This window comes from Nansenia antarctica, assembly GCF_963989245.1.
Source record: "Nansenia antarctica genome assembly, chromosome: 4".
Classification (NCBI taxonomy): Eukaryota; Metazoa; Chordata; class Actinopteri; order Argentiniformes; family Microstomatidae; genus Nansenia; species Nansenia antarctica.
This window is the reverse complement of record NC_137689.1, coordinates 36,481,652-36,509,646: the sequence shown is the minus strand read 5'-3', so window position 1 is coordinate 36,509,646 and position 27,995 is coordinate 36,481,652. Positions and strand designations below refer to the sequence as shown.

General features: G+C 43.8%; 1 protein-coding gene across 2 annotated transcripts; it reads right to left on the bottom strand.

The window, feature by feature from the left end:
* Nucleotides 1-8: 8 nt before the first annotated feature.
* tpra1 (transmembrane protein, adipocyte asscociated 1) lies at nt 9-26,510 on the bottom strand. Of its 2 annotated transcripts, XM_080528266.1 has the most exons (11): nt 26,198-26,510; nt 25,369-25,549; nt 23,379-23,511; nt 20,592-20,678; nt 6,321-6,393; nt 3,799-3,878; nt 3,385-3,495; nt 2,237-2,297; nt 2,001-2,103; nt 510-590; nt 9-269 (listed from the first exon to the last, which is right to left on the bottom strand). In XM_080528266.1, the coding sequence occupies exons 2-11, from the start codon at nt 25,536-25,538 to the stop codon at nt 17-19; spliced, it is 1,152 nt and encodes a 383-aa protein (XP_080384392.1). In that variant the 5' UTR covers nt 25,539-25,549; nt 26,198-26,510; the 3' UTR covers nt 9-16. The 2 variants fall into 2 exon arrangements, with proteins under 2 accessions (XP_080384392.1, XP_080384393.1); XM_080528267.1 differs by lacking the exon at nt 20,592-20,678.
* Between the last annotated feature and the right edge of the window lie 1,485 nt (nt 26,511-27,995).

The window sequence follows — 27,995 nt, the reverse complement described above, 5'->3', positions numbered from 1 at the left end:
CCCTTCTCCTCCCTCCTCAGGCGTTGATGGCTCTCCAGCGGTCGCTGTCGATGCTGTTGATGCTGGCGGCCCCGTAAGGCCCCGAGACCACGTCGTCCAGGTAGGCGGCCACAGAGGCGCCCGAGACGTCGATCTGGGTGGAGGAGTAGAAGGAGCCCTGCTGCTCCGCCTCCTTGCGGCCCGAGGAGGAGGTGGGGGGAAGGTGGACGTCCGTGTCGTCAGGCTCATCCACCTGGGACTTGTAGGAGAAGAGGATCTTGGGCTCTGAGCTGAAGAAAGAATGGGATAGTGATGGAGAGAGAGAGAGTCATAAGTCCATAAAGAAGAGGTAAGGGCAAAGAAATTGATTGATTGATTGATTGATTGATTGTACTTTATTGTCCCCGAGGGGAAATTTGTCTTGGGCATGGTACTTTCATGCTTCAAGTGCAACAGTGACGATACATACAACATACAGTAGACAAAGTAAACAAAATTGTTCAAAGAAAGTGGCATTTTTCCCAACATACCCAAAGAAGCCTTTGAGAAATGTGATGTAGATGAGCGGAGCGAAGACAGAGAAGTAGAGGAAGGTGGTCACGTCCACACAGCTGTTTAACCAATCACATCACATCATCAGCTGTTTAACCAATCACATCACATCATCTGTTTAACCAATCACATAACATCATCAGCTGTTTAACCAGATCACATTACATCATCAGCTGTTTAACCAGATCACATCACATCATCGGCTGTTTAACCAGATCACATCACATCATCAGCTGTTTAACCAATCACATCATCAGCTGTTTAACCAGATCACATCACATCATCAGCTGTTTAACCAATCACATCACATCATCAGCTGGTTAACCAGATTACATCACATCATCAGCTGTTTAACCAATCACATCATCAGCTGTTTAACCAGATCACAACCCATCATCAGGCTGTTTAACCAATAATAATAATAACTTTATTTGTATAGCACTTTACATCAAAGTGCTTTACAATAGGTAAGCAGCAATTTAAAACAATTTAAAACAACTATTTCAATTTAAAAAACACACAATTTCTAAGCACAAATACAATAGGTAAAAACAACAATTTTAAACAATTTAAAAACAACTATTTCAATTTAAAAACACACATAATTACAACAGCACAAATACACAGCCTATGACATGTAGACAACAGAAAACAGGTGGGTCTTTAACTATATTTGGACACTTTCACTGATTCTGCCTGTCTGATATCCAGTGGAAGACGGTTCCAGAGAGTTGGTGCACGGAAGGAGAACGCACGCTCACCGATTGTCATTTTTCTAACTCTAGGAATAATGAGCAGGGCAGAGCTTTGTGAGCGTAGAGCCCTTGAGGGCACATATGGGTCGAGAAGGTCCTTTAAATAAGAAGGCGCAGTGCCATTTATAGCTTTGTATGTTAGTAGCAGCATCTTGAAATCCGCTCTAACATGGACAGGGAGCCAATGAAGGGAGGCCAGCACTGGTGAGATATGGTCATATTTCTTAGACCCAGTCAAAATGCGAGCTGCAGCATTTTGGACCATTTGTATACCATGGAAGCTCACATCACATCATCAGCTGTTTAACCAATCACATCACACCATCAGCTGTTTAACCAGATCACATCACATCATCAGCTGGTTAACCAGATCACCAGCTGTTTAACCAGATCACATCACATCATCAGGCTGTTTAACCAATCACATCACATCATCAGGCTGGTTAACCAGATCACATCACATCATCAGACTGTTTAACCAGATCACATCACATCACCAGCTGTTTAACCAGATCACATCATATCAGGGGGCTGTTAGGGGCTGACTGGGTTAACGGTGGTCAACAACATCAGGGTACAATCGGTGACAGTTTGGTGAGGCTAGACATCAGCGGTGGGCGTCAGAGTCACAGCAAACAACCTCAAAACATGGAGAAACAAAATGCAGAGGCAGGCAGATATTCAACCACACGGCACACGCACACGCACACTCACCAGAGTCCTTCTATGATGCCTGCACACAGCAAGGCGCTGCCCAGGCCCTGCACCAGGTTCAGCAGGGACAGGATTGCAGAGTACACATAGAAACACTTCTTAGCTGTGGGGGGAGGGGGGGGGGGGGGGGCAAAACAGAGGGGTCAAACACACTGCTGTCTGAGGAACATTATGCTTCCCCCCCAAGACTCAAGATGGCACCACGGGGCCCTAGAGAGGACGTGATGGTAACTCACAGGGCAGAGAGATCCTGTCCCTCACCGGGGTCTTGGGTAGGATGACGATCAGAGAGTACACCTGAGGGAAGACAGAACGAGCTTCTGAGATGCATGGGAGCTTTTTCCATTTCAAACTAGGAGACATGGCGACAAAAAACACTTGTGTGTGTGTGCGTGTGTGTGTGTGTGTGTGTGTGTGCATGCGTGGGTGGGTTGTAAAATGGTAAATGGACTGCATTTGTGTGGTGGCCTGGGAAAACCCGTCGGATGTCGCTGGCGTTCGTTCGTGGCAAAGAGCAAATATAGATGGAAATCGCGATTTTGGCGATTTTGATATTATGTGGTATTCTAGTACTTTGAACTCCATACTACATTATGGTGAATAAACATTTTAAGAAAACAAAAGAGAAAGTACTTATTTTTATGTTTTTGTGGTGGGTAGTTTGCTAGAGAAACAACGTCATTCTCATTTCCTCATTTCCTCATTCTCAGTTAAGCAACGCACGCACACGAGCGAAAGGAGAGACGATACTTCCACCTGTGTTATTGCCAGTTTACTGATGCTCACAATAAGCATAAAGTAATAAAATCTTAACTAGAAGACACACAAATGGATCTGTCCCTCGCATACCGACGAGGCGAGCAGACACCGCATCACAAGCAGACAAACGAGACCGGCCGATCTGCATAGGCTCCTCCCCCGACCCGGAGGATAAAGGGGAGGATTTCTCCCCTTTCACTTTTTTTGACATGATACATTAAAATGCTCATAACTTTTTAAAATAAAGGGCTATCTCAGTCATTCAACCAGTTATGAATAGCTGAGAACTTCTAATTTATGGAAATATAAAAAAATGAAAATGTCAAAATGCCACCATGTGAAGGGTTTTCCCAGGCCACCACACATTTATACAGCGCCTTTATCCAAAGCGCTTTACGCTTTCCTCTCATTCACCCATTCACACACTAATGGCGGCAAGCTACCATGCAAGGCGCCGGCCCGCTCACTGGGAGCAATTTGGGGTTCAGTGTCTTGCCCAAGGACACTTCGACATGTGGCCAGCTGGGGCTCGAACTGCCGACCTTGCGATCATTAGACGGCGGCTCTACCTCCTGCGCCACAGCCGGTGGTGGTGGGGGGGGTGCAGTCATTGAGCACCACTCACCAGGAAGAAGAAGCAGGAGCTGGCCAACCAGAAGTGTCGTCCCCCGTGGCCGTAGATGTTGAAGTCCTCAGCAGAGAGGTGCCTGTCAGGGTAGAGGATCTCCAAGGTGCCCTGGGGGAGGAGGCAGGAGGGGAGGAGGCCAGCCCAGCCAGACACAGGGTAGTTAAGGAGTCACGTACTGACTCGTAGCACAGTCCCCTTTAGCTTACGACGAGGGTCGCAAAATTCCCCAATGTTTGGGAAAATGCCGGATAGTGGAATTTTGCAACCCTAGCTACAACTACAGTTAGATCAGTGCTTCGTCCATTTTAGCTCTCTGTCTTTAGTAGTAGTTACCCCAGCCGGTGGAAGCTAACGTGTTACATGGATCACATTCGTCACCGACTTGCTAACGGCGTCACCTGTTGAGCATACCTGTGTGATGGAGTAGCCCAGTGCCAGCACGGTGGTGATCGCCAGCACGCGCTTTATACTGGACTTGCTCTCCAGGTGACCTGAGAACAGAGAACTCATTGAAACTCTCTCACATCTCATCAACTACATTTTGTACCATCTACGGCCGTTGTTATAGTTTCACCTACCCAGAGACTGCAGATTAAAATGAGCTGTGCAGCTGTATCTATCTATCTAGATCAGTGGTCTTCAACCGGGGGTCCGCGAGGACCCCTAGGGGGTCCGCAGAGGTACTGCAGGGGGTCCGCCAATTTGTCATAATAATTCACAATTTTCACCAAAATAATCAGTGAGAATTAAAAAATATAACAAATGATATTGAGTAAAGTACAAGCATTAATAGGCAATAATAAACTACTTTTGACAAAAACAATTTACAAAATAAATGATGCCCATTATGCAGAGTCTAACATAAAGTCAGCTGGAAAAAATAACACACCTGTCTAGCAAGCTAGGTGTTGGCTAAAACGCTGCAGTTCGGTCTTCATTGCGAAATTAACGTTAATTAATAACTAGCATAACATTACTAATTTAGTTACTAGTTTGATAATAACAAACCCGCCTCTTTGCTTCTCTATGCGCCGCTCCTTTACCATTCCGAGGTCAGATCCCGTGGATCAGTATTGGCGCGCGTCTTTGAATTACGCACAGCTATCCACGGGATTCTGGTTGGCCAAAACCGCGCGGAGCTGGCTGCGCATTTCAATGCATTTCCGCGGATTCCGCGGTGCCCTCGCCTGACGTGAAATGCGCAATTGTTGATCACTTAGAGGCACTCGAAAGTCAATTTGAGAAGTACTTTTCTGATGTGCATGTCCCAACGTCTAAGCACAAGACATGGATACGGTTTCCATTCAAAGACAATGCATCCGACGCCTAAACCTGACAGCCGCTGAGGAAGATCAGCTGATAGACAGTACACACAAGAATGTGTACGAGTCACAGCCTCTCACCCAGTTCTGGATCCATTGCCAGAAATACTTCCCCCAACTGACAGCAAAGGCCATGGTGAGCCTCTTGCGTTTTGCAACAACTTATCTTTGTGAAAGAGGATTCTCCTCCCTCACCTACCTGAAGAGCAAATACAGTTCCAGACTGCAGCCTGAGGATGACATGATGCTCTGCCTGACAACCTCCATCTCCCCCAGAATAGACAGGGTGTGTACCACCCACCAGGGCCAGTCATCTCACTGAGGTAGGCATACCTGGCTTCCTGAAGCTAAAAGTGTCATTGTTGAAAAATAATAATAATAGAAAATATAAGCCTCATCAACACTGGCGGACTCAGGGGGGGGCAGGGGGGGCGACCGCCCCTCCTGGTGCCCCCGTGGTTGAAAAACATCTCTCTTAAGTGCCCTTTTGAGTGGCGAAAATGAGAGGACGTGCTCTATTGGTGCCCCTCCAATGGTCTAAACCTGACCATGAGCCCCCACAGTGGAAAAAAGTCACACTAAAGTGCCCTTTTGAGTGGCAAAATTAGAGAATGTGCCCTATTGGCTGCCCTTCCAATGGTCTAAACTTGACCATGTGCACTGATGGGGTCCCATGTTGTCCAGTAGCTGCCCTTTTTTTCTTTTCGCCCCTGCCCTTTAAACAGCCTGAGTCCGCCACTGCTCATCAACAACAACAACAACAACAATAATAATAATAATAACCAATCATAATTATGCATGAACGTTTTATCAATCATAAACACATATAGGCTAATAACCCAGTTTATAAATAGGTTAATACGGTGAAATAAAAGGTGAATGAAGTAAATATAAAAGTTATTATAGGCTTTAAAATGAGAGACATTTAAAAATATATATTACATGTGGGGGTCCCTGTTCTATTTGTCTCTCATCCAAGGGGTCCTTGGGTTGAAAAAGGTTGAAGACCCCTGATCTAGATGGTATGTTTGTGTTGTACATTGTCAAATACACTTCAGAAATAAAATAAATGAATGACAAACAGTTGCCAGGTATTCACAACACAGGTCCATGACAGTAAAATGCCCTATACAAGGAAGTGCAATCCATAATCCGTCAAGGCCCTGAACACAGAAAAGGCCTAAGTTCTGGGCCCAGGACAGTCCGGACGGATTGTATGGCAGCTAGTGCTGAGGCACAAACATGTACATTTTCAAGCCTGCAAACTGTGACACTTTAAAATAATGTGAAAAAATACTTTCTTGTGCAATATGACAACCCTAGTTGACTATCTGTGCAGTATAGTACAGTGGATTGTGTACATAGCCTTTATTGATGTAAACCAGCTCCTTACCTTCTTGTGATTATATGCATCTATGCTTTTTCTAAAATATGTTTCTTTTTCCTTTCCTAAACACCAGGGGAGCCTCCCCTCCTAAATTTCGTTGTTTGGTACCTGTACTGTAGCAATGACAAATAAAGTCTATCTATCTATCTATCTATCTATATATCTATATAACCCCAGATCCTATCTGACTGAGTGAGAACGGTAGGAGAGGGGAGGAGACCTACCAAAAGCCAGGCCCAGGATGATCACGCTGAGCTCAATGGCCAGAAGGAAGAAGCGAGTGATCTCCCACAGCACCTAGAGCAGGGGGATTCAATTACAATTCAACAAGGTCCAGTTAGAGAACATTTCCTCAAGCAAAAGTCCGGAACATCATGTCTAGCTTGCATTATGATTAAGTGGCATATATATATATATACAGTTGAGGCCAACACTATTAGCCCCCTTGTGAAATCAGACAAAACCTTTGATTACTTCATGGAAATGACCATTAACAACAAGTGTTTATAGTGTATTTGTTTCCAAAACAATAAAGACAAAATGTCCACTAAGTTTGATTAGGATATGTTATTGATGCACTGAGTTGAAACAAGAAACTGCAAAAATGACACGGCCAAAATTATTAGCCCCTGGCCATTAATAGTCAATAGTGTACCCTTTCTGAGCCACAACTGACAATAATAATAATAATAATAATAATAATAATAATAATGGATTTTATTTATAAAGCACTTTACATTTCAAGAATCTCAAAGTGCTACAGTCAATAAAAGAAACAAAAACAGCACAACACAATAAAGATCACTAAAAACATCAAAAGCAGAAAGGTTAAAAAGACACCGTGGCATAAAACTAAAGAAAAAAAAAAATACAAATCTGGCTACTGGAACGCTTTGTTAAAAAGATGAGTCTTAAGTCCGCTCTTAAAAGAGTCGACCGACTGTGGTGCTCTCAGGTGGGCAGGGAGGGCGTTCCACAGTTCGGGGGCGATGGAGCAGAAGGCCCGGTCTCCCATGGAGCGGAGGTGGGTTTTGGTGGGTTTGCATTTGATGAGCGGAGAGTGCGAGTGGAGGGGCTGTGGGATTTGACCAGGTCCTTGAGGTAAGGGGGTGCGTTGCCGTGAATGCATTGATGAGTTAACAGTGAGATTTTGTAAATGATCCGAGAGGAGATGGGAAGCCAGTGTAGTGAGTGGAGGATGGGTGTGATGTGATCATATTTGCGCACTCTCATCAGGATCCTAGCAGCGCTGTTCTGAATGTACTGGAGCTTCTGAAGGCTCTTGCTAGGGATCCCGATGAGAAGTGCGTTGCAGTAGTCGAGCCTGGAGGAGACAAAGGCATGGACTAACTTCTCGGCATCGGGCAAAGACAGGGTGGGGCGGAGTTTTGCTATATTTCTAAGGTGGAAGAATGACGTTTTGGATATGTGTTTAATGTAGTAGTAGTTCTTTACTAGGTTGGCACAGGTCTCTTGAGGGATTTTGGCCCATTCTTCCATTGCAAATTGTTCCAGCTGGTCCAAACTGCGTGGTTTCCGAGCATGGACATTCACTTTGAGCACCCGCCACAGATTCTCAATAGGATTGAGATCTGGGCTCTGTGCGGGCCACTCCAGGACCTTGGTTTTGGTGTCCTTTAGGAACTGTTGGACCAATTTTACATTTACATTTTTACATTTACATTTTTGGCATTTAGCCTTATTCCAAAGCGACTTACAATCAATACATTTGAATACCAAGCATGTGAATCATCAATCCACCATTCGTTGCAGGAAGAGTAATCTAGCTCGGGCCCGGGGCCACTGATAGAAGGAAAAACCTTCTCCCTATTATCGCTATTTTTTTTACTGGAGAAACTGAGAAACAGTACAAGGGGGGCAATAGAAGTTCTTAGGGACACAGTAGAGGGGAAAGCGGGTGTCTTTTAGGAGACGTAGTGGTGAGGGTCAGAACATGTCTCAGGAGGAGCAGTTAAGATGTAACTTGAAGAGATGGGTCTTCAGTCTACGACGGAAGATGGGTAGTGACTCTGCCGTTCTGACAGCCGTGGGGAGCTCATTCCACCAGCGAGGAGCCAGTGTTGTGAAGAGACGTGATCGGGCAGCCCGACTGCTGTGTAGAGGAGGTGGGGCCAGTCGGCCAGCCGAGGTGGAGGAGCGGAGTGAGCGGGCAGGGGTTTGGGGGGTTACCATTTCCTTTAGATAGGCAGGGGCTGTCCCTTTAGCTGCCTGGTATGCAAGCTCCAGGGTCTTGAATCTGATGCGAGCTGCTATCGGGAGCCAGTGCAGGGTGCGAAGGAGAGGGGTGACATGCGAGTATTTGGAGAGGTTGAATACCAGCCGGGCAGCAGCATTCTGGATGAGCTGCAGAGGTCTAATGGCTGAAGCGGGGAGCCCAGCCAGGAGTACATTGCAGTAATCCAGGCGGGAGATGACCAGTGCCTGGGTCAAGAGTCCAGGATCACTCCAAGGTTCTTGGCTGTCAGGGAGGGGGTTACAGTAGAGTTCTCCACTGTGATGGAGAAGTCTTGGAGAAGGCAGGCTTTCCCGGGGATGAAGAGGAGCTCGGTCTTGTTAAGATTGAGCTTGAGATGGTGGTCAGCCATCCAAGTTGAAATGTCAGCGAGACATGCTGAGATACGGGTTGCCACGTGTACATCAGACGGGGGGAAGGACAGGAAGAGTTGAGTGTCGTCTGCGTAGCTGTGGTAGGAGAGCCCATGTGAAGAGATTACAGAGCCAAGAGACTTGGTGTGTAGAGGGAGAAAAGTAGGGGCCCTAGGACAGAACCCTGGGGTACTCCAGTGGAGAGGGTTCGTGGAGAAGATAGCGATTCTCTCCAGGTCACCTGGTAGGAGCGGCCCGCCAGGTAGGAAGAAAACCAGGAGTGTGCGGTGCCAGAGATGCCCAGGTCTGAGAGGATGGAGAGAAGGATCTGGTGATTGACTGTGTCGAAGGCAGCAGACAGGTCAAGGAGAATGAGAACAGAGGAGAGGGAGGAAGCTTGGGCAGAGTGGAGGGCTTCCGTGACAGCAAGGAGCGCAGTCTCAGTGGAATGCCCAGCCTTGAAGCCGGATTGGTGGGGGTCTAAGTGATCCATCTTCCGGAGATAGTCAGTCAGTTGTTTTGATGTATGCTTTGGATCATTGTCTTGTTGGAAGACCCAGCGCGACCCAGATGCAACGTACAGCGGTTCTAGACACTATGAAACGCTTGGAAATGGCAGTGTAGCCTTCCCCCTTATCATGAGCCTCCACCATCTTCTTTCTGAGCTCAAGACTGATTTCCTTTGTCTTTGGCATGGTGAGTAAGAGTAGTAGTATAGTCCCTCTCAATAATGTGTTCAAGTGCCCTGTTTCTTGGAGTCCTTTTATGCTAATTGAATGCTCAGGTGTTGTTAGGAAGCCAATTGACTGCACAGGTGTTGTTAGGAAGCTGATTGGTTGATTAGGTGTGTTTTTAAAGTAAATATTCACATGGGGGCTAATATTTTTTACCACCCCGTTTTTCACTATATTTGATATAAAGCAAGCCTAAAAACGTATTTTATATTCCAAAATGTACCAAAAGCTAATAAATAGCACTGGTGAATGTTTCTATAAAGTTTTATCAATGCTGCAAACATTGGGAAGAATTTTAGGAAAATGTTCCATAATTCCTGGGGGGCTAATAATTTTGGCCTCACACACACACACACACACACACACACACACACACACACACACACACACACACACACACACACACAAATTAAAGTATAATTCAATAATATTTCAACAATATTTATTGTAAATTTTCACATTGAACTGGAGAGTACTCTAATAATAAATAAATGTTATTTTCCCATTTCAAGTAAAATAAGGGCTGCATTTACATGAGAGCTTTTGAAAAGTGTGCATCTTAAAATAAAGTGCTTAATTTTAGAAAATATAAAAAGTGTAGCTTGAGTTCCCCTTTCTCTTCTATTTTGCTAGCACATCCTGGGCTCATATTTCAGTGTTCCTTGTGGCTGATGATGCTGACGAGGTATCTGCTTGATTTAAGGGAACATTCATTAGCACGTTGTTGGACAGTGAATGAATGTGTTTGGAGTCTGCTGGATCGATCATATTGGGCTCTTAGATTGTGTATCTTCTGTGTCCTCAGTTCAGATTTGAGTGGATATGTTTTCTCAAAAGATGTGTGTTTAGTCTCGTAGTGGCGCTTCACATTGCTGCTTTTAATAAATCGCCACGGTCTCTGAACATAGGAGACATACGGGTTCTGAACTGAACTGCCCGTGGGAAGAATGAACATGTAAGAGTCTGTCCGTTCTTCATTAAAAGTTGTTTTCACTGTCTACGTTTATCTTTTCAGAGCACGCCATGTGAAATTACTTTTCTCTGATTCACTTATTTCTCAGACTATTGTCTCTCGTCTTTCCCTTGTGTGCATGTGTGTCTCTCTCTCTCACTGACTGCGTATCAGAATGCACAGATTCCATTGAGTAGCATCACGTGATGATTTACAACGCTGCGATTGGACTGAGCTTCCTGGGATGCTAAACCAGTGCCATAAAGGCTAGAAGAGCTGTGCAGATTAAGATGGGAACGCTCCGTCAACATGTAATAATTCTCAATAATTTAATTTAATTTATATGTCTGGTCCGGATAGGACGTTGTCTGGGTCCAGAGAGGACGTTGTCTGGGTCCAGATAGAACGTTGTCTGGGTCCAGAGAGGACGTTGTCTGGGTCCGGATAGGACGTTGTCTGGGTCCGGATAGGACGTTGTCTGGGTCCGGATAGGACGTTGTCTGGGTCCGGATAGGACGTTGTCTGGGTCCGGATAGGACGTTGTCTGGGTCCGGATAGAACGTTGTCTGGGTCCGGATAGAACGTTGTCTGGGTCCAGATAGGACGTTGTCTGGGTCCAGGTCTGGACTGTGGTCCACCTATTAGTGACCTCTGACCTAGAGGAACCACCGCCACATGGCTTCCTACAGGACATGGCTTCCTACAGGACATGGCAGAGCACAATCCCTGCTTTGTCATCTGTCAAGGACAGCTAATGTCATTTCAACTACACCAAAGAGTCGTGACCTTCTGAAATGTGAACGGGACAACACTGTAAGCGCATTAGGGATCTGTTGGGAATCTTGGGAATTTCAGGAATGCGCTTAGTTTTGGAACCCTGATGATAGTTTTGAACAGTCATACAGTTCCTCTCAGAAACTGTTCCCAGGACATTTCAAGGGATAGTTCACTTCTGTCCAGTCTGTAGTCAGACGGTTCCTTACTCTGAAAGTAGTCCATGGGCCAGGAGAAAGTCTAACCCAGTTTAACATTGCATGAACAAATCAACTAAAGTGAACCTTCTGACTTGGTTGGTAGTTATTCTGACTTGGTTGGTAGTTACTCTGACTTGGTTGGTAGTTACTTGGTTGGTAGTTAGTGGTAGTGTGTTGGTAGTTACTCTGAAGTGATCTGTCCACAAAATTGTGAACAAATGTCTGTTTCCATTCACACCCATTGATTTCATGTTAGCAGTGGCTTAAGGTTTCATGTTAGCAGTGGCTTATGGCAGCTGTCAGCATTGGCTAGTGTAAACAAATCTGAACCATGCATTACCATTTCATAGACTACTTGAAGTGAACTATCCCTTTACAGGGAGCTATTCATAGCAGCATATAGCTGCTAATTCAATAATGTTGTTCACCTTGTAGGGCTGCAACAACGAATCGATAAAAATCGATAATGAAATTCGTTGGCGACGAATGCCATTATCGATTCGTCGTTTATTTTTATTTATTTTTCCGGGTTTTGTTTCCATAACAAACCTACTTCCTGTTGACGCACGCCACGCTGTCTTGCGGCGGTGTAGGCATCGCGAATCATAGCGAATCATAGCGCTACCTATGGCCGGAAAGGGCAGAACCTATGACCGGAGCTGTCTGCTGTCTGCTGTCAGGACATGCTAGTGAGTGAGTTAGCTAGCAGGGTTAGCTCGCTGCTGCCGCTAGCTGGCTGTCACTACGCTGCTCGTCCAGCTGTAGTCTGCGTAGCTGTGCTGATAACCAGAGCACTAACTATGTTTCTATAGAGGAGGGTTACACTAACTATGTTTCTATAGAGGAGGGTTACACTAACTATGTTTCTATAGAGGAGGGTTACACTAACTATGTTTCTATAGAGGAGGGTTACACTAACTATGTTTCTATAGAGGAGGGTTACACTAACTATGTTTCTATAGAGGAGGGTTACAGCTAACTTCCTATTGTTTTATTATACAAGTACTGCTGGGCTCAGCCCTTCCATGGTCTCCTGCTCTCCATGCAAATGCGTTAGTGTGAGTTCTGGCGAAGCGTCAGCTAAATGACTGTAATGTAATGCGATAGCCAGTGAGTGTTTGCTCGCATTCATGAATTCAATATTGCATGACAAGTGTATTTAGCTAGCTGGCTAACGTCAGTGGTAGAGCAGAGGTGATAAGCTAAAGGCTAGCTAGTGGTAGCCTACCAAGCTACCCGTGAGTTAGAGTGAGGCACTGACTGTCGCCTAGCCTATTGTATGGAGTGAGAGGACACATTGCATTGTTTTGGAGCATATCTGTTATATAAAAACATTAGTGTCTTGTCTGTAGCCTATATTGCACTTTGGGTTACTGACCTTTACATTAAGCAAAGTTATTACCTAAAACAATGCATGTATTGAGCTAGAGCTCAACTACTTTATTGAAACAATCTACCGCCATAGTCCATGGCCTGTTGTTAAACCTATTTGATGTAGCAACGCCTTTTTTATTTATATTATTTTTTATTAATACTTATTCATTTTGCACATGTATATGTATAGGCCTGGCTGATTTAGAAAACATAAAATAAAATTTGCAAAAGAAATCTTTTTTAATAATAATAAAAAAAAAGTCCCAATTATTTTTTTTACAAATATTTTCCCCCCGCTTTTTTTGTATCCGATTAATAGAAAAAATAATCGGCAGATTAATCGATTATCAAAATAATCGTTAGTTGCAGCCCTATCACCTTGTATGATAAACTTGACATTGATTCTGCAGAGCCCCATGACAGAGACTATCTATGCCCGCACGATCATTTTGACAAACCCTTTCTGTGAACTACCTGTGCATATTACATTAGGGGTGGGCATCAATGATCGACGATCGATAATTGATCGATAAGGATCTTGGTCGATCACAATTTTTTTTATTTTTCTTTATAATAATAATAATGGAAATTAGTTTGTCCACGTTGTCACCAGATTGCGCTCGTCTCTCACCCCTGAACATGTTAACATGATCATCTTTCTGAACAAGAACCAGTAGGCCTGCCGCCTACAGTCTCTCGCTGGAGTTTAAATGTAAGTTAAGCTGGACGCTCTTAAGGACACTAACGTTTTCAGTCATCCTCCTATTTGTGAGTAACTTTTTTTTACTGCTCCTATGGTGAGTTACTTATTTTCTATATTTTTATTTATAACGTAAAATGTGTTTTTAAGTTAAACAATTTAAGCTACTCACTGCCTTGTTTAAGAGGATTGTTATCTGACTGTAGTGTCTAGTTTGAATGTGAATGAATGAATGTGTGCAATAGCAACACAAATAAAGTTTTTTCCCCAAGGGAAAAAAAAAACATTTCTTAGCGATTAATCGATAATTGATCGTTAATTCTTGCGATTATCGAAAAAGAAATGTTGATCGTTTGCCCAGCCCTATATTACATTACAAATCTCTAAACAAGTACAGCACACTTTTATATTGGATCTTCTAAGGAGCCTCAAGCTGTTTTGGGTTTTATAGCATGTCTTAAAGCCAAAATCCATTATTGGTGAAGCCATTTGAGATATACAGTACATGCATTGAAGATATAACCATTGATTCTTGAAGAATATTACTTATTGATGCCTCATGAGATAAATACGTCTGCCTTACCCAATCATAATCCAAAATATAAGGCTGTTTAAACTTAAGTTTCAAGCTATCAAAAAGAACAATGCTTCATTATCAGTTGATGACAGAATAGTGCTCTGTAGGCTAGCAGCCACCCATACCCTGCCAGTCTGTAGGCTAGCAGCAGCCCATACCCTGCCAGTCTGCACTGATGGACCGGTAACAACAGTGCAACAACTTCACGGCTGAACTTTAGTTACATTTCTGCCGTCATATGCCATCAAAGGGGGGAAATGTGACATGGAAATGTGTCAAAATGCGGAACTGTCATGCACAAATCAGCCTTAAAACATGTAACATTAGATGTTGTAAATAAAGATAATATAAGCTTGTTATAAAGAAAAGGTCTACAATTAGTGTTGTTCCGATACCGATACTAGTATCGGCATGGCCACCGATACGCACAAAAATGCTGGTATCGGTATCGGCGAGTACTAACAAATAATAACACCCGATACCAAACTTTCACTATCGCGGAAAAACAAACACGCAACTGTGGTTGTCGAGGAGAGGAGCGGTGGAGCGGCGAGGCTTACCTCAGGTAACCTGCTGTCCCTTCCAGCTGCTCAGAGCCCAAGCTAAGCTATGCTACCGGGGCAACGTTCGGAAAGTCCCCCTGAGAGCGCCGGAGCGCACACTGGGCTCCGACGTCATAAACGGACCGAGGAATCCGATTGGACAAGAGGCGTTCCACGAGTGCCGATCAGTTTCCCAGAGCGACTTTTACCAACGCAGCCCTCAGACATATAGACTACGCCACTCCGCTTAAAGCGATACAACCCACAGCCAAGATAGGACACATTTTACAGGAAAAACATATCGACCTTAATCGATATTTATTTCGGTTGCACAGTCTAGCACCGCCGCCGGCGTGCTGGAGAGAGTTCAAATAATAATAATAATGTCCGATAGAACACTACTGGCGCGCGGCCGCTTCTCCGAGTCCCGCCCAGCTGTTCCCCTTTCGGGATAGTTCTCGGCTCCGTCTCCGCGCCACACCCCCTTTCGGGATCTGCTGTTGTGGCTCTCCGTCTCTCCGTCTCTCTCTCTCTCTCTGTCTGTGTGTCTCCGTGCGGCAGGTACTTCCTGCCTCCTTCCTTCTCCCGAGGAGAAGTTTTCTCTATGTTTGTTTGAATTGTTTACATATGCAGAACACAGAACACACATGCATTAGTGGTGCAGGAAGGCCTACTGTCACAGCGGAGTGTGTGCGACGCGCTGGCCAATGGGAGAAGATCATCGGCCACTTCAAGCATTCCCCACTGGCCACTTCACGTCTGCAAACTGTACAGACTGAACTTGGAATGCCTAAAAACATGTTTTTTTGTTTAGTTTTTTCAAACGCCGTGGTATCGGATCGGTACCGGCAAGTACTGCACGGTCAGGTATCGGTATCAAAAAATGGTATCGGAACAACACTATCTACAATACATAGAAATTACATTAAACTAAGATAATACGATGGTAGAAGAAAATTATTATATTTGATGATTCGCAAGACATGTAGCCCTCTCACCATAGGGGAATTGGGACACACCTACCCCTACATGAACACACCTACCCCTACATGAACACGCAAAATGGAGGGGTAGGGTTAAAACATAGGGCCAACGGGTGAAATAGGATCGGGCCTTGTTGTTGTCAAATTATGGATTGTGGCTTTAATGTACGTTATGGTTATAGTGTGTCAGGGTTCCTACACCTTCTGAAACATCACATTCAAGCACCTTTCAAGGACTTTCAAGACTCAATTCTCTCAAATTCAAGGACTCAACACGGCATAGTTTGAGACAGATCTAGATGAGCATTTATATAACAGGAACTATCCGCTCACAGACAACAATTAAAAAGAGAGGCTTTTGAATGTGTGAACACCAGTGTTGGGCACGTTACTTTAAAAAAGTAATTAGTTATAGTTACTAGTTACTTATCCAAAAAAGTAACTGAGTTAGTAACTGAATTACTTCATTATAAAAGCAACTAGTTACTAGGGAAAGTAACTATTGCGTTACTTTTTACCGCGGTGCAGTGGGCTAGCCGTGGTGTCAGTCAGCCAAATGTGACAAGGAAAAGCTTACCCACTGCCAGATTAGAAGATAAATGTGCCATCTAGGGGACCAAAGTGTCCCTATCAGGAAGAAAATAATTTGGATTTGCAGGGAACTTTTCATATTTATTGCACTTCAACAGACCACAACTGGTATACAGTACATACTGTACTTCAAGTATTTTCTTCATTACAAAGGTAAACATTTAACAATATGAAGTGCTTTTAAATCTTTGTTGTGTAAATTAAATAAATCAAACTGTCACACAACTTCAACTGGTAGACAGACTGTAACTTCAAGTATTTTCAACACAACAAAAGTAAACAGTTAAACTGCTTTTAAAGTAGTACTGAAATCCATCCATACACTCCTTCCTAACACTCATCCATCCATGCATGCATTCATTCATCCAGCCAACCCAGTCATCTAACCATCCTAGCCATTAAACCAGTGATTGTATCTTAAAAGCAGAAGCTTTTCAAACTTCTGGTCAGAGAGCCTGTTCCTCTTTGGAGTGAAGACGAGCTTCCCCAGGCTAAACAGTCTCTCTACGGGGGCGCTGGATGGAGTGGCTGCATTGTATTTGAGTGAAATTTTCTTTATCCGTGGAAATCCATTAAGAGTGTCCATCCCTTGTCCTCCTGATTTGAGATAATCCATAACTTCACTTTCAGCAGTAGCAGAGGGGTCATCCTCATCCTCAAAGGAAAAGAACTCCTCTATGGCTGAGTCAGTGAGTGTTGGTGTGCTGGTAGTACCTGTTTGCTGGTCTTCGTCTTGGACACTTTTCCGGCACTCTGCCAGCAGACTTGCCTTGGCCTTATCCTTCCTGTCCTGTGTCCGCAGCCAACGTAGTTTAAACCTGGGCAGAGTCACAGCAGCCAAGACAGCATTGTCGCTTTCCAGCACCTCTGCAAATCTTGTTTTGATTGCCTGAAATGATACATAATGCAAAGAGCATATTATACTGACTGTCTTACACACACACAAACACACAAACACACACACACACACACACACACACACACACACACACACAAATAGCATTACACATTAACCATATTTAAAAACTTTTCATAATGTATGGATGCATTTAATGTATTTAAAGATAAATACTAGTTCTTACCTTGACAACTGCCTCTGGGAGGTCAACAAGGATTTGCAGGCCACTCTTCAGTTCCAGGGTCTTGAACATCAGTGTCTCGAGCGTGGGTAGGAGTGTGCCATGGAAACAGTGGTCTTCTCCCTGAAGAATGTCTAAGGCCACTGTTAGTGGCTTCATTACACTACAGTACTCCCTGATGAACTGATGCTCTCGTTCAGTGATGGCTTTCAACCCGAACTTGGAGGAGATGGTGTTCAGCTCGACTATAGGGATCTCACAGATTCGAACAAGGGCATCATAGAACGAGTTCCATCTTGTAGTGCAAGGGACTAGCAGCTTCCTTGCGATGACATCATCCACGGTCTCTGCGGCCACCGTTGAACGGCTAGCCTTGTTCCATAAGCCTGTGCATTTTGTCGTAGCACTTCTGTATATTGCTTTTGCTTCTGGTCTTGACAGTAGCCACTTGTCAACATCAGTACATGAAACCAGGTTTAATGTGTGCGATGCACATCTCTGATGTGGCGGCAAAGTAATCACAGCATCATCACCAACACTGTTTTGCAAGACATCATTAATGTTCATAAAAGTCACCTCATCCTCATCCTCCCCAGAGTCATCCTCCTTGGCTGGCTGGTACATTTTGAAGGCCTTGACGAAATTAGAGCCATTATCCGTGACAGTTGATGTTATTTTGTGGCATATGCCATAGGATGAGTGAATGTAGTCAAGTTCAGTTGCAATACTGTCGTGAGTATGACGGCCCTTGAATCGTCTGCATGCCAGGGCTGCTTTCCTTCGTTCCATGCTATGTGGATGAATCCAATGCGCGGTCACGCCAAGATAGCTTTTATTATGTGCAGTCCAAATGTCTGCAGTTGTAGAGACATATTCTAACTCTTCAAATTTATTTTGGAGCTCGGCATTCATTTTGGCGTACTCGGCGTCTATATATTTAGAAAACGTCTTTCTGCATGGCGGACCGGCCCCTCCTCTCGCCGGTATTTTGGCAATTAGGGCTCTGAAGTAGGGCTGCACGATTTGGGGAAAAAATCGAATTGCGATTATTTGGACAGATATCGCGATTGCGATTAATTTGCGATTTTTTAATTTTAAAATAGCAAAAAAAAAAAAAAAAAAAAAGAAGGACGTTTTTGTAAAGTGTGGCCATATCTCCGGCTAGGAAGGTCGTATCAACGTGCAGTTTGTTTGTACGTCTTCAGGGGACTTAGAGGCTCCCTCCTCTAGCACCCCCACAGCCCGAGCTACGAGTGAAAGAACTAAACTTACATTGGGTTGCTTTAAAGTTGGGTTGCTTTAAAATCAAGCTTCAGATTAAAACATGTGATGGAGCATTAACCTGACTCAGGTGGTTTGTTTCACACAACCATCTAGGAAAGCTTAATTGGAAGCCGTTTGGAAAAGGGCAGGTACTTTCAAAAAATACTTGGCAGGTGATTGGATGAATCTATCTATCACCTATTTTCAGAGAGCATTACCACATGATATCATCAAACTATTAACTGCTCTAATTCTAATGCAAGGATGAGAACTTAAAAGATATGAATTGGGACAACATATTTATTTATGTTTTTTTTAAACAGCAACACCATTTTGTTTCTCTCAACAAGTGTATATTTTTTTGCTAGCTACCGAAACGTGGGCGTTTCACGTGCGATGTTGTTGGTGTGCGTTCATTGACGTTGACGTTCATTGACGTTCACGTTCATTGTTGACGTTCATTGTTGACGTTCATTGACGTTGACGTTCATTGACGTTGAATCCGACGCGCTGTATGACGTATCCCATACGGGTAGTGGTGGTCTAGTGAGTTGGACTTGTGATCGGAAGGTTGTGTGAGTTCAAATCCCTCCTGAAACCACACCACTACTAGTGTGCCCTTGAGTAAGGCACTTAGCCCTCAGTTACTCCAGGGGGAATGTCCCTGTAATTCGTAATTGTAAATCGCTTTGGATTAAAAGCGTCTGCTAAATTGCAAAAAAAAAAAAAAAAAAAAAAAAAAAAAAATCGCAGGCAAATCGCAGGCTTTGCGATTAGCTAATCGCATCATTTCAAATCGCGATTTCGATTTAAAATCGATTAATCGTGCAGCCCTACTCTGAAGGAGTCAGAATCAACTGTTGATAACGGAAGCATGTTCTCAACAACATACCTGCCTATCATTCCGTTCAGTTCAGTCTGTGTCACAAGTTTTTGTGGAGCTGACGCAGAAAAATCCAGCTTTAGCTGCTTGGACGGCGTGGCTCCGTGTCCTTCTTTGTTAGCGGAGCTCACGTTTGCCACACCTGGCCTGCTATCATCATCAACGGTTTTAGCCACTAGTTTTGTAGAAGCGTGTGCCGTTGAGAGATGCTTCATCAGGTTAGAGTTGCTTACAACGGACGTGGACAAACGTTTAGCTCCGGGACATAAAGTACACATCACATGTACGTTTTTACATTTTACCTCAATGAAGTTGAAATAGTGCCTGTATTTCCACCGTGAAAACGCCACGTTCACCTCAGAACACTCGGGACTCGCCATTGCTCTCTGATAGTTTGAGTGTGTGTGTGGTGCTGTGCGCGCGTGTGGTTTGTGTGTAGAAACATCCGCACAACACTGAACTATGGTTGGCTCTACCATACCCAATCATGATCACTTAAGCGGTTGTCTCGCCCCTCCCCTCCCCAGCAATCAAAAACACTGTTGCAGCTGTGACTGAGGTCGGATGACAATGAGAAGCTTCAGTAAAGTAACTAGTAACGCGCCGCATTGAAGTAACGGTAACGGCGTTATAACGATGTAAATAGTAATCATTTAGATTACCCGTTACTGAAAAAAGTAACGTCGTTAGTAACGCCGTTTATTCTAACGCCGTTATTCACATCACTGGTGAACACTAGATGGTCTCTTGCCTTCTCTACTACAGCAGAGCAAAACAATATATTGTGAAATATGTGTAAAGTTAAGCAATACACAGACTTATCTACTACAATTACGTAAAAAGAAATTTGGAATATATTTTTCTTTTTATGAGAGAGAGAGAGAGAGAGAGAGAGAGAGAGAGAGAGAGAGAGAGAGAGAGAGAGAGAGAGAGAGAGAGAGAGAGAGAGAGAGAGAGGGGGGAATTCAAGCACTTTCAATGACCCATGTCTATTTTCAAAAACCTTTAAGGCCTTGATTTTCTTTTCTCAAATTCACAAACTTTCAAGGATTTCAAGGACCCGTGGGAACCCTGGTGTGTACCTGGTGTGTACCTGGTGTGTACCTGGTGTGTACCTGGTGTGTACTGGTGTGTACTGGTGTGGTACTGTTGTGTACTGGTGTGTACTGGTGTGGTACTGGTGTGTACCTGGTGTGTACCTGGTGTGTACCTGGTGTGTACCTGGTGTGTACTGACCTTGTCTATGATGGTGGCAGCGCTGGAGGCACTGACCGTCATGGACACGATGGCCCGGGTGATTCCCACCACCGCCACCACAAACACCTGAGGACAGGTTAGAAGAGGCATGAGACAGCAGCCACCACAAACACCTGAGGACAGGTTAGAAGAGTCATGAGACAGCAGCCACCACAAACACCTGAGGACAGGTTAGAAGAGGCATGAGACAGCCACCAAACACCTGAGGACAGGTTAGAAGAGGCATGAGACAGCCACCAAACACCTGAGGACAGGTTAGAAGAGGCATGAGACAGCCACCAAACACCTGAGGACAGGTTAGAAGAGGCATGAGACAGCCACCACAAACACCTGAGGACAGGTTCGAAGAGTCATGAGACAGCAGCCACCACAAACACCTGAGGACAGGTGAGAAGAGTCATGAGACAGCCACCACAAACACCTGAGGACAGGTTAGAAGAGGTATGAGACAGCAGCCACCACAAACACCTGAGGACAGGTTAGAAGAGGCATGAGACAGCCGGCACCACAAACACCTGAGGACAGGTTAGAAGAGTCATGAGTCATGATGAGGTCATGACAACTGCAAGGCCCTGACAGCTTTGCCAGCATCACTATCTGAGATGAAATATGCCTGCGGTCTCAAAGTCTAAATATGTAAGACATTGACAGGGTTCGACAGTAACGCCGTTTTACTTGCCTGGAGCAAGGGGTTGTGCAGGAAGAACAACAGACGGCGCAGGCGCCAGACTAGACTAGATGATCGTGAATGAAGATATTATCAAAGCGTACGCGCCTGTCGATCACCTGTACGCTTTGATAATATCTTCACTCATGATCATCTAGTCTGGTCTGGCGCCTGCGCCGTCTGTTGTTCTTCTTGCACACAGGTACAAATATCCAGGATCTAGCAGCGTCGTCGTGCTCGCGCAAACAAACCCCACAAATGTTTTACTTGGTCCGGGCAAGTAAAACTGCGTTACTGTCGAACCCTGATTGAGCAGTCAGATTGACACCGATACTCCTGAAAGCAGTTGTGGCATCACCTAAGGGACAGCCTGTAATGAAATGACCGACATTAACACTAGGGATGCACGATATTATCGGCACCGATATTTATCGGCCCGATATTGAGGAATTAATGTTTATCGGTATCGGTATTTATTATAAAATTTTGCCGATATTTAACCGATAATATGAAGCCGGAAATATTTCTGGTTCCGGTTTCCGGTTTCCGCGCTCTGCTTCCGGTTTCCGCGCTCAGGCACGCAGTTTGTATAGACGAGACGCGAGCGAAACATGCCTTCCCCGGTGTGGACATTCTTCACAATTTCTAAGGCAGATATTGCGTTTGCAATTTGCAATACATGTTCAACAAAAGTTCGGAGAGGAGGGCAAAGGTCGACGAGTTACAACACAACGAATCTCATAAGTCACCTTAAGAATCACCATTGCAAGCACGCTGTATGGAAGGAATATCAAGCACTAGGTAGCCTAGCCGCGGTGGTAGCCTAGCCTTCAGAAGGTAGCCTAGCCGCGGTGGTAGCCTAGCCTTCAGAAGGTAGCCTAGCCGCGGTGGTAGCCTAGTCTTCAGAAGGTAGCCTAGCCGCGGTGGTAGCCTAGTCTTCAGAAGGTAGCCTAGCCGCGGTGGTAGCTCCACCAACTCCATTATTTTTTCATTGATTGCTTGAGCCTTTGAGCTGTCTGCTGTCTTCCTGCAGTTTTCAAATGCGTGTTCAATGTGTTGCACCGCGGCTAGGCTACTGCTTCTAAAGGCTAGGCTACCACCGCGGCTAGGCTACTGCTTCTGAAGACTAGGCTAGCAAAGGTTCTATGAGGTAGGAATTGTATTCAGTTTGTATATTAGGGAACACCAATGGAAAACGTGTCTATTATTTAGGTGAGAATGTGAATGTAGGCTATACAAGACAAGTTGTTTACAAGGAAAACATGCACTTTTTGTTTTTCCATGTCAGTGCAATTTATGTTGAATTCCTATGCAAAACGTTTGATGGGCTTTATCACAACCTACCTCATCCTCATGCACTAAAAGTAGCATAGCCCAGCCCTTTTCAGTTGCTTTATTAAGCATACTAGTGTAGCCTACTATGTGCCTTGTATCATTCTGTTTATCTCCAGACTAAGCAGCCATTTGGCACTAGTTTCTGTAAAAGTTCTATAACACTTTTGGTTCTTTAAAAGTCTTTATTTTTGTATTGACTGATGCACAAGGTGCACTTTATTTTTGACACTTTTTTGATCTAATTACTCTTAGGTGAGCCTTTTTTGTTTTCATAAAAGGAGGCCAGATCTTGGCTAAAAAAAGCATTGTGCACTGTATAACAGATTCTGTTTGTTAGAGGAAATAATAAATGAACATTTGAAGACTCAGAAGTGTTCTCTTTGTTGTGTTAACAATAGTGATGTAAGTTAGATTTGGTGAGATCACTATGGAATATTAAATCATCAATCTTTGCTCACTACATAGCCTTTCTTACCTTCAGGTGTGCATGAACTACAGGTTATCAACTGTGAAATGATATCTGAATGGTCTTTATTGTCATTGATATAGTACAGGTACCAAACAACGAAATTTGGGAGGGGGAGCTCCCCTGGTGCTAGGAAAAATAAATAAATAATAATATCGGTATCGGTATCGGTTATCGGCCACGAGAAGCGGGTAAATATCGGTATCGGTATCGGTTGGAAAAAATGCATATCGTGCATCACTAATTAACACACACATTGGTGCTTTTCCAGAGCTAGGCTGCTACGGAGGTTACCTACCAGGATGTAGAAGGTGATGAAGATGGGGCTGGAGGTGAGGCGGATCTTAGCCCTGGCTGATGGCAGCTTCCACATCAGAAACATGAGGAACGCGACATTGGGCACCAGCAACAGGAGGTCCCAGAACCTCACTCTGGGGAGGGGTAGAGGACAAGAAGAAATGACAAGAAGAGGAGATGTGAAACTGTATCTGGCTGTGAGAGCTCCAATTGGCTGTGACGACCACCAACTCTTTAAATCATCAGAACGCTTTTATGCGGGTTTAGAAAATACCACAATAAACAATAATATTGGTCATTGCTGAAGTATGGTGGAGACATGCCAGGGTAACTAAAAGTAACATAAGCAGCAGAGTGAACTGGTGGTAAATAGCCGGGTGAAACAAAGAGACGAGATGTTTTCAACACTAGATTTCTCATGCAAAATGCAGGACACATCACTCATATCTAGTGTTTTAAGCACTTTTACAGACTATTGTCAATAAAAGAACAATATGAGGATATACTCCAAATATCACAATAATTATATGAGAGTATATTCTTATAGCCTGTTATTTTGCTTCTTTCCGTTCATTACACCAATATTAGGCCCGTTTGTCGGTTGAAGAGAAAGTTACCCATCCATCACTGAGGACCTCAAATGGACAGCCAACTCCACTGCACTGTTAAAAAAGGCTCAACAGGGGCTCTATTTCTTAAGGACACTCAAGAAGACCAACTTGTCTGGTGAGCAGCTCAAGGCCTTTTATCACTGCTCTATCGAGAGCATTTTAACCTGCTCTATCCAGAGCATTTTAACCTACTCCATGACATGACTGGACTTCCCCTGCCCACACTGGATGACAGGACACGCTGCCTCCACAGAGGGAAGGATGAAACCCAGCCCTCTCATCCCCTCTTCTCTCTGTTACCATCTGGTAGGATGCAACCCAGCCCTCTCATCCCCTCTTCTCTCTGTTACCATCTGGTAGGATGAAACCCAGCCCTCATCCCCTCTTCTCTCTGTTACCATCTGGTAGGATGAAACCCATCCCTCTCATCCCCTCTTCTCTCTGTTACCATCTGGTAGGATGAAACCCAGCCCTCTCATCCCCTCTTCTCTCTGTTACCATCTGGTAGGATGCAACCCAGCCCTCTCATCCCCTCTTCTCTCTGTTACCATCTGGTAGGATGAAACCCAGCCCTCATCCCCTCTTCTCTCTGTTACCATCTGGTAGGATGAAACCCATCCCTCTCATCCCCTCTTCTCTCTGTTACCATCTGGTAGGATGAAACCCAGCCCTCATCCCCTCTTCTCTCTGTTACCATCTGGTAGGATGAAACCCAGCCCTCTCATCCCCTCTTCTCTCTGTTACCATCTGGTAGGATGAAACCCACCCCTCTCATCCCCTCTTCTCTCTGTTATCACCTGGTAGGCCATACAGGGCCTTCAAAGCACCTCCAACAGCTTCTTCCCTAGAGCCATCACCCAACTAAATACCCCCCCCCCCCCTATCGCCACCACATCCGCTTCATCATAATACCCAGGACATTAAGTGCCAAATGACTTTGGCTACCAATGTGCAATATTCTGATATGATGTTCTTAAATGCTGCTTTTTATACTTCTTTATAACGTATTCTTATTATGAAATATATGGGTGTAATGTGTTACATGAATGTTGTGGCAGTGTGTGTTTTAGGTGATGCATAAGAGATGTCGTTGTACTGTGCAATGGCAATACAACGTTCTTACTTGATTACTGACTTGAGTAATGTCCTGGGGCAATTGTTTCTATTTATATTATGCCCGTTCATAACCACACTAAATACAGAACTGAAACCAGTAACACGCCTGGCAATGGTCTACGTACACATGGCACATTCATATGCAACAACATCGACAGCTATCTCACACTGAAGAGGTTTCAAGATAATGTCAGGTTTTCAACGTAGTTTCAACGTCATTTCTAGTGTCATTAGCCTACCCTGGTACACGCAAGCAGCGCTTACCTGGAGTTGCCGATGTCTTCATACAGCACCTGCAGGCATTTATGAGGCTTGGTGATGTTGGCCTCAGACTCCGGTTGCCAGGTTGGGAATGCTGATGTATTATCCAATGTAGGCAACACACTCCCATTGTATTGCGCAAACCTCACCACCGCCGTTATGGTGTCAAGCATTATGCCTGTGCCTAACGTAAGTAGGACAACATGTTATGTTATTTCGACAGTAAGTGTAGATTCATGTATCATTTAGGCTAATGTAAGTAAATAGACGACCAGTGGTTGTTCATTCTTACCCGTTCAGTTTGAGCTTAACGCCTAATAATTGCTGGAATAACGAGCAAGGTTTCGACAGAGACAGGTACGCCTGTGTACTACAGTCTGGCCATTTCAATCTTTCTCCACGTCAGATGTAAGTAAACATTACGTAACGTGTCCGGGGCATGTTAACATAATAACAGCACGGGGTGAAAATGACTGGTTTTTAACAGCGACGCAGGCTTGCTAACGTTAGCTAGATTACAGACGTACATTGACATAGATATTGCATCCACTATAGCTAGATTGATTGTCAATGTTGTTGAGATGGCTAACTTAGCTCATTAGCTAGCCAGCTAAAGCATTGCAGTTTGTTCAGAACTTATTAGCTACCATCTAGTAGTACTAGTAGTGTATCTAGTAGTACACATGTGGTATCAATATTATTAACAAACGTTTTGTAGCTAGCTGAGCGGCTCACATGTCAAAACAAACATAATCGTAACACAAGATCGCGAATGGGCAGCCTCGCGAATTCGACGATTCGAGAGCTTGGCAACAAATCCAATTTTGCTTACCGATTTATTTAGTAGTCTCAATTTTAAGGGCACGTAGGTTCCACAGCACTTTCTACTGGCAATGATTTTGGTACAGGCAACATAGCAACCGATCTTTAAAAAATGTAATAAAAAGCTCAAAACGACGACATAGCTGAACTAATTAATACATTCCCTAGTCACCTGACAGTCCGCTTTCGTTTCACAAGCGAGCGAAATCGTGGACATCGATGACGACTTCCTTCCAAATGCATTGTGGTATTTATAGTCTATTTCATTAGTCGTGTTTCCAAAAAAACATTTTGCATTCGCATTTTGAAGTATATCGCATTAGAAATATTATGGAAACGGCTTGATTCGAATAAACGTCCTCTAATACGCATAAAAGTTTGTACGCTCGCTTGAGCTGGTTTTTGCCTTTTTCGAATGAGAGCTTTTGCGAATCATATAAATGTGACAGGGCATGGTTAAAAAGTCCTCAACTAGGGCAAAATCTTTTTTCTGTTTTTTCCGGATTATGAAAGGGTAGATTGTAAGCTTTAAAATGATGTGTCATACATTGAAATCTGTAACAAGTTGAAGAAGTCATGGATAGTGTAATGGTGATACCTCCTGAACCACCATAGGCCTACTGAGATATCTAGCCTCAAACTTCTTCAGAGACGTTTTTCAGAGGTAATGGGTGGGAACAATAGCTCGGTGGAGGAGGCCTGGCCTCCCCAATAATTTGAGAGAAGAGAGAGAGATTTAAAAAAGCAATAATTATATTTTTTATTTATTTAACAAAAAACATATTTAAATGTTTTATATATTAATATTATTTCCGTTTTGTTCATAAATCTGAATTTGTCCATGGCTAAAACCCAATATTGCAATTGTAAAGCACCTACAGGCCAGAATCCCTATCCATTTGTATTGAGGAGGCCAGGCCTCCCCCAGGAAAGTGGTTTCTCATAGAAGTCAATGTAATGCGCAACTTTTTTTCATGGCAATAGTGATTGGCCAAATCACTGAAAATGGATGGGCAGAGGAGGCCTGGCCTCACCATGCATTGAGTCCAGGGCTGAAAGATTGACATTTTGTTCGTCCAATCACATGAAGCCATTTTGAGAATTCGCCAGTCACTTCAGTCAAAGAAACACTCGCCATAGTGGCTACCTGTCAACTTGTCCTTTGCAGGACACGTCTAGAACACCCATGGCTATTATCCCTGAAAATAATAGCTAATTTGGCCAAATACTTTTGCTTAAAATGACCTCGGAAGTCGGCGAGATTCTGGCGCGATTTATACATCGAATAGGTAGACAACATTTAGGATTTATTAAACAGTTTTATTTTTAATGTAGTCGATTTCGAGGAGGCCAATTTTTTTCCGCTTGCTCGCTTCACTCGCGATGGAATGTTCCCTGTTCTTCTTATCTGTCTTTGTGCTGGCCAAAGGCATACTATTTGGAGTGTAAGCTACAATCAGAAAGTTCTGATTGATGGAATTCATTGTGCAGAGCTTAGCCTATGTGCCTGCCTGAAGAAATGACATTGCTGTAAGTCTATGAGCCTGCCTGATAATTAAGTTGAGAAATGACATTTGGATATAATATAAATGCCCAGTGAACATGTGTAAAAGGCAGGAATTTGATAATTATGTGGTTAAAAAACAATTTTGTTTAGCCTACATTTTTCATTCTTCTTCTTCTACAGCTTCAACATGTAATCATCAATTTAATCAAGTTTAGCATATAAAAAAGATAAGTAACAGTTTCTTTATCAAATGTAGTTTTATTCAATATATTTAATATAAATAATAAAAAAATAAAGTTGA

What these genes read in the sequence shown, in the direction of transcription:
- tpra1 (XM_080528266.1), bottom strand. Translation starts at nt 25,538, where the DNA reads ATGCTTGACACCATAACGGCGGTGGTGAGGTTTGCGCAATACAATGGG. An exon ending in GAAGACATCGGCAACTCCAG is followed by an intron (nt 23,512 to 25,368) that starts GTAAGCGCTGCT and finishes ACCCCTCCCCAG; the next exon opens with AGTGAGGTTCTGGGACCTCC. An exon ending in GGACAGGATCTCTCTGCCCT is followed by an intron (nt 2,104 to 2,236) that starts GTGAGTTACCAT and finishes CTCCCCCCACAG; the next exon opens with CTAAGAAGTGTTTCTATGTG.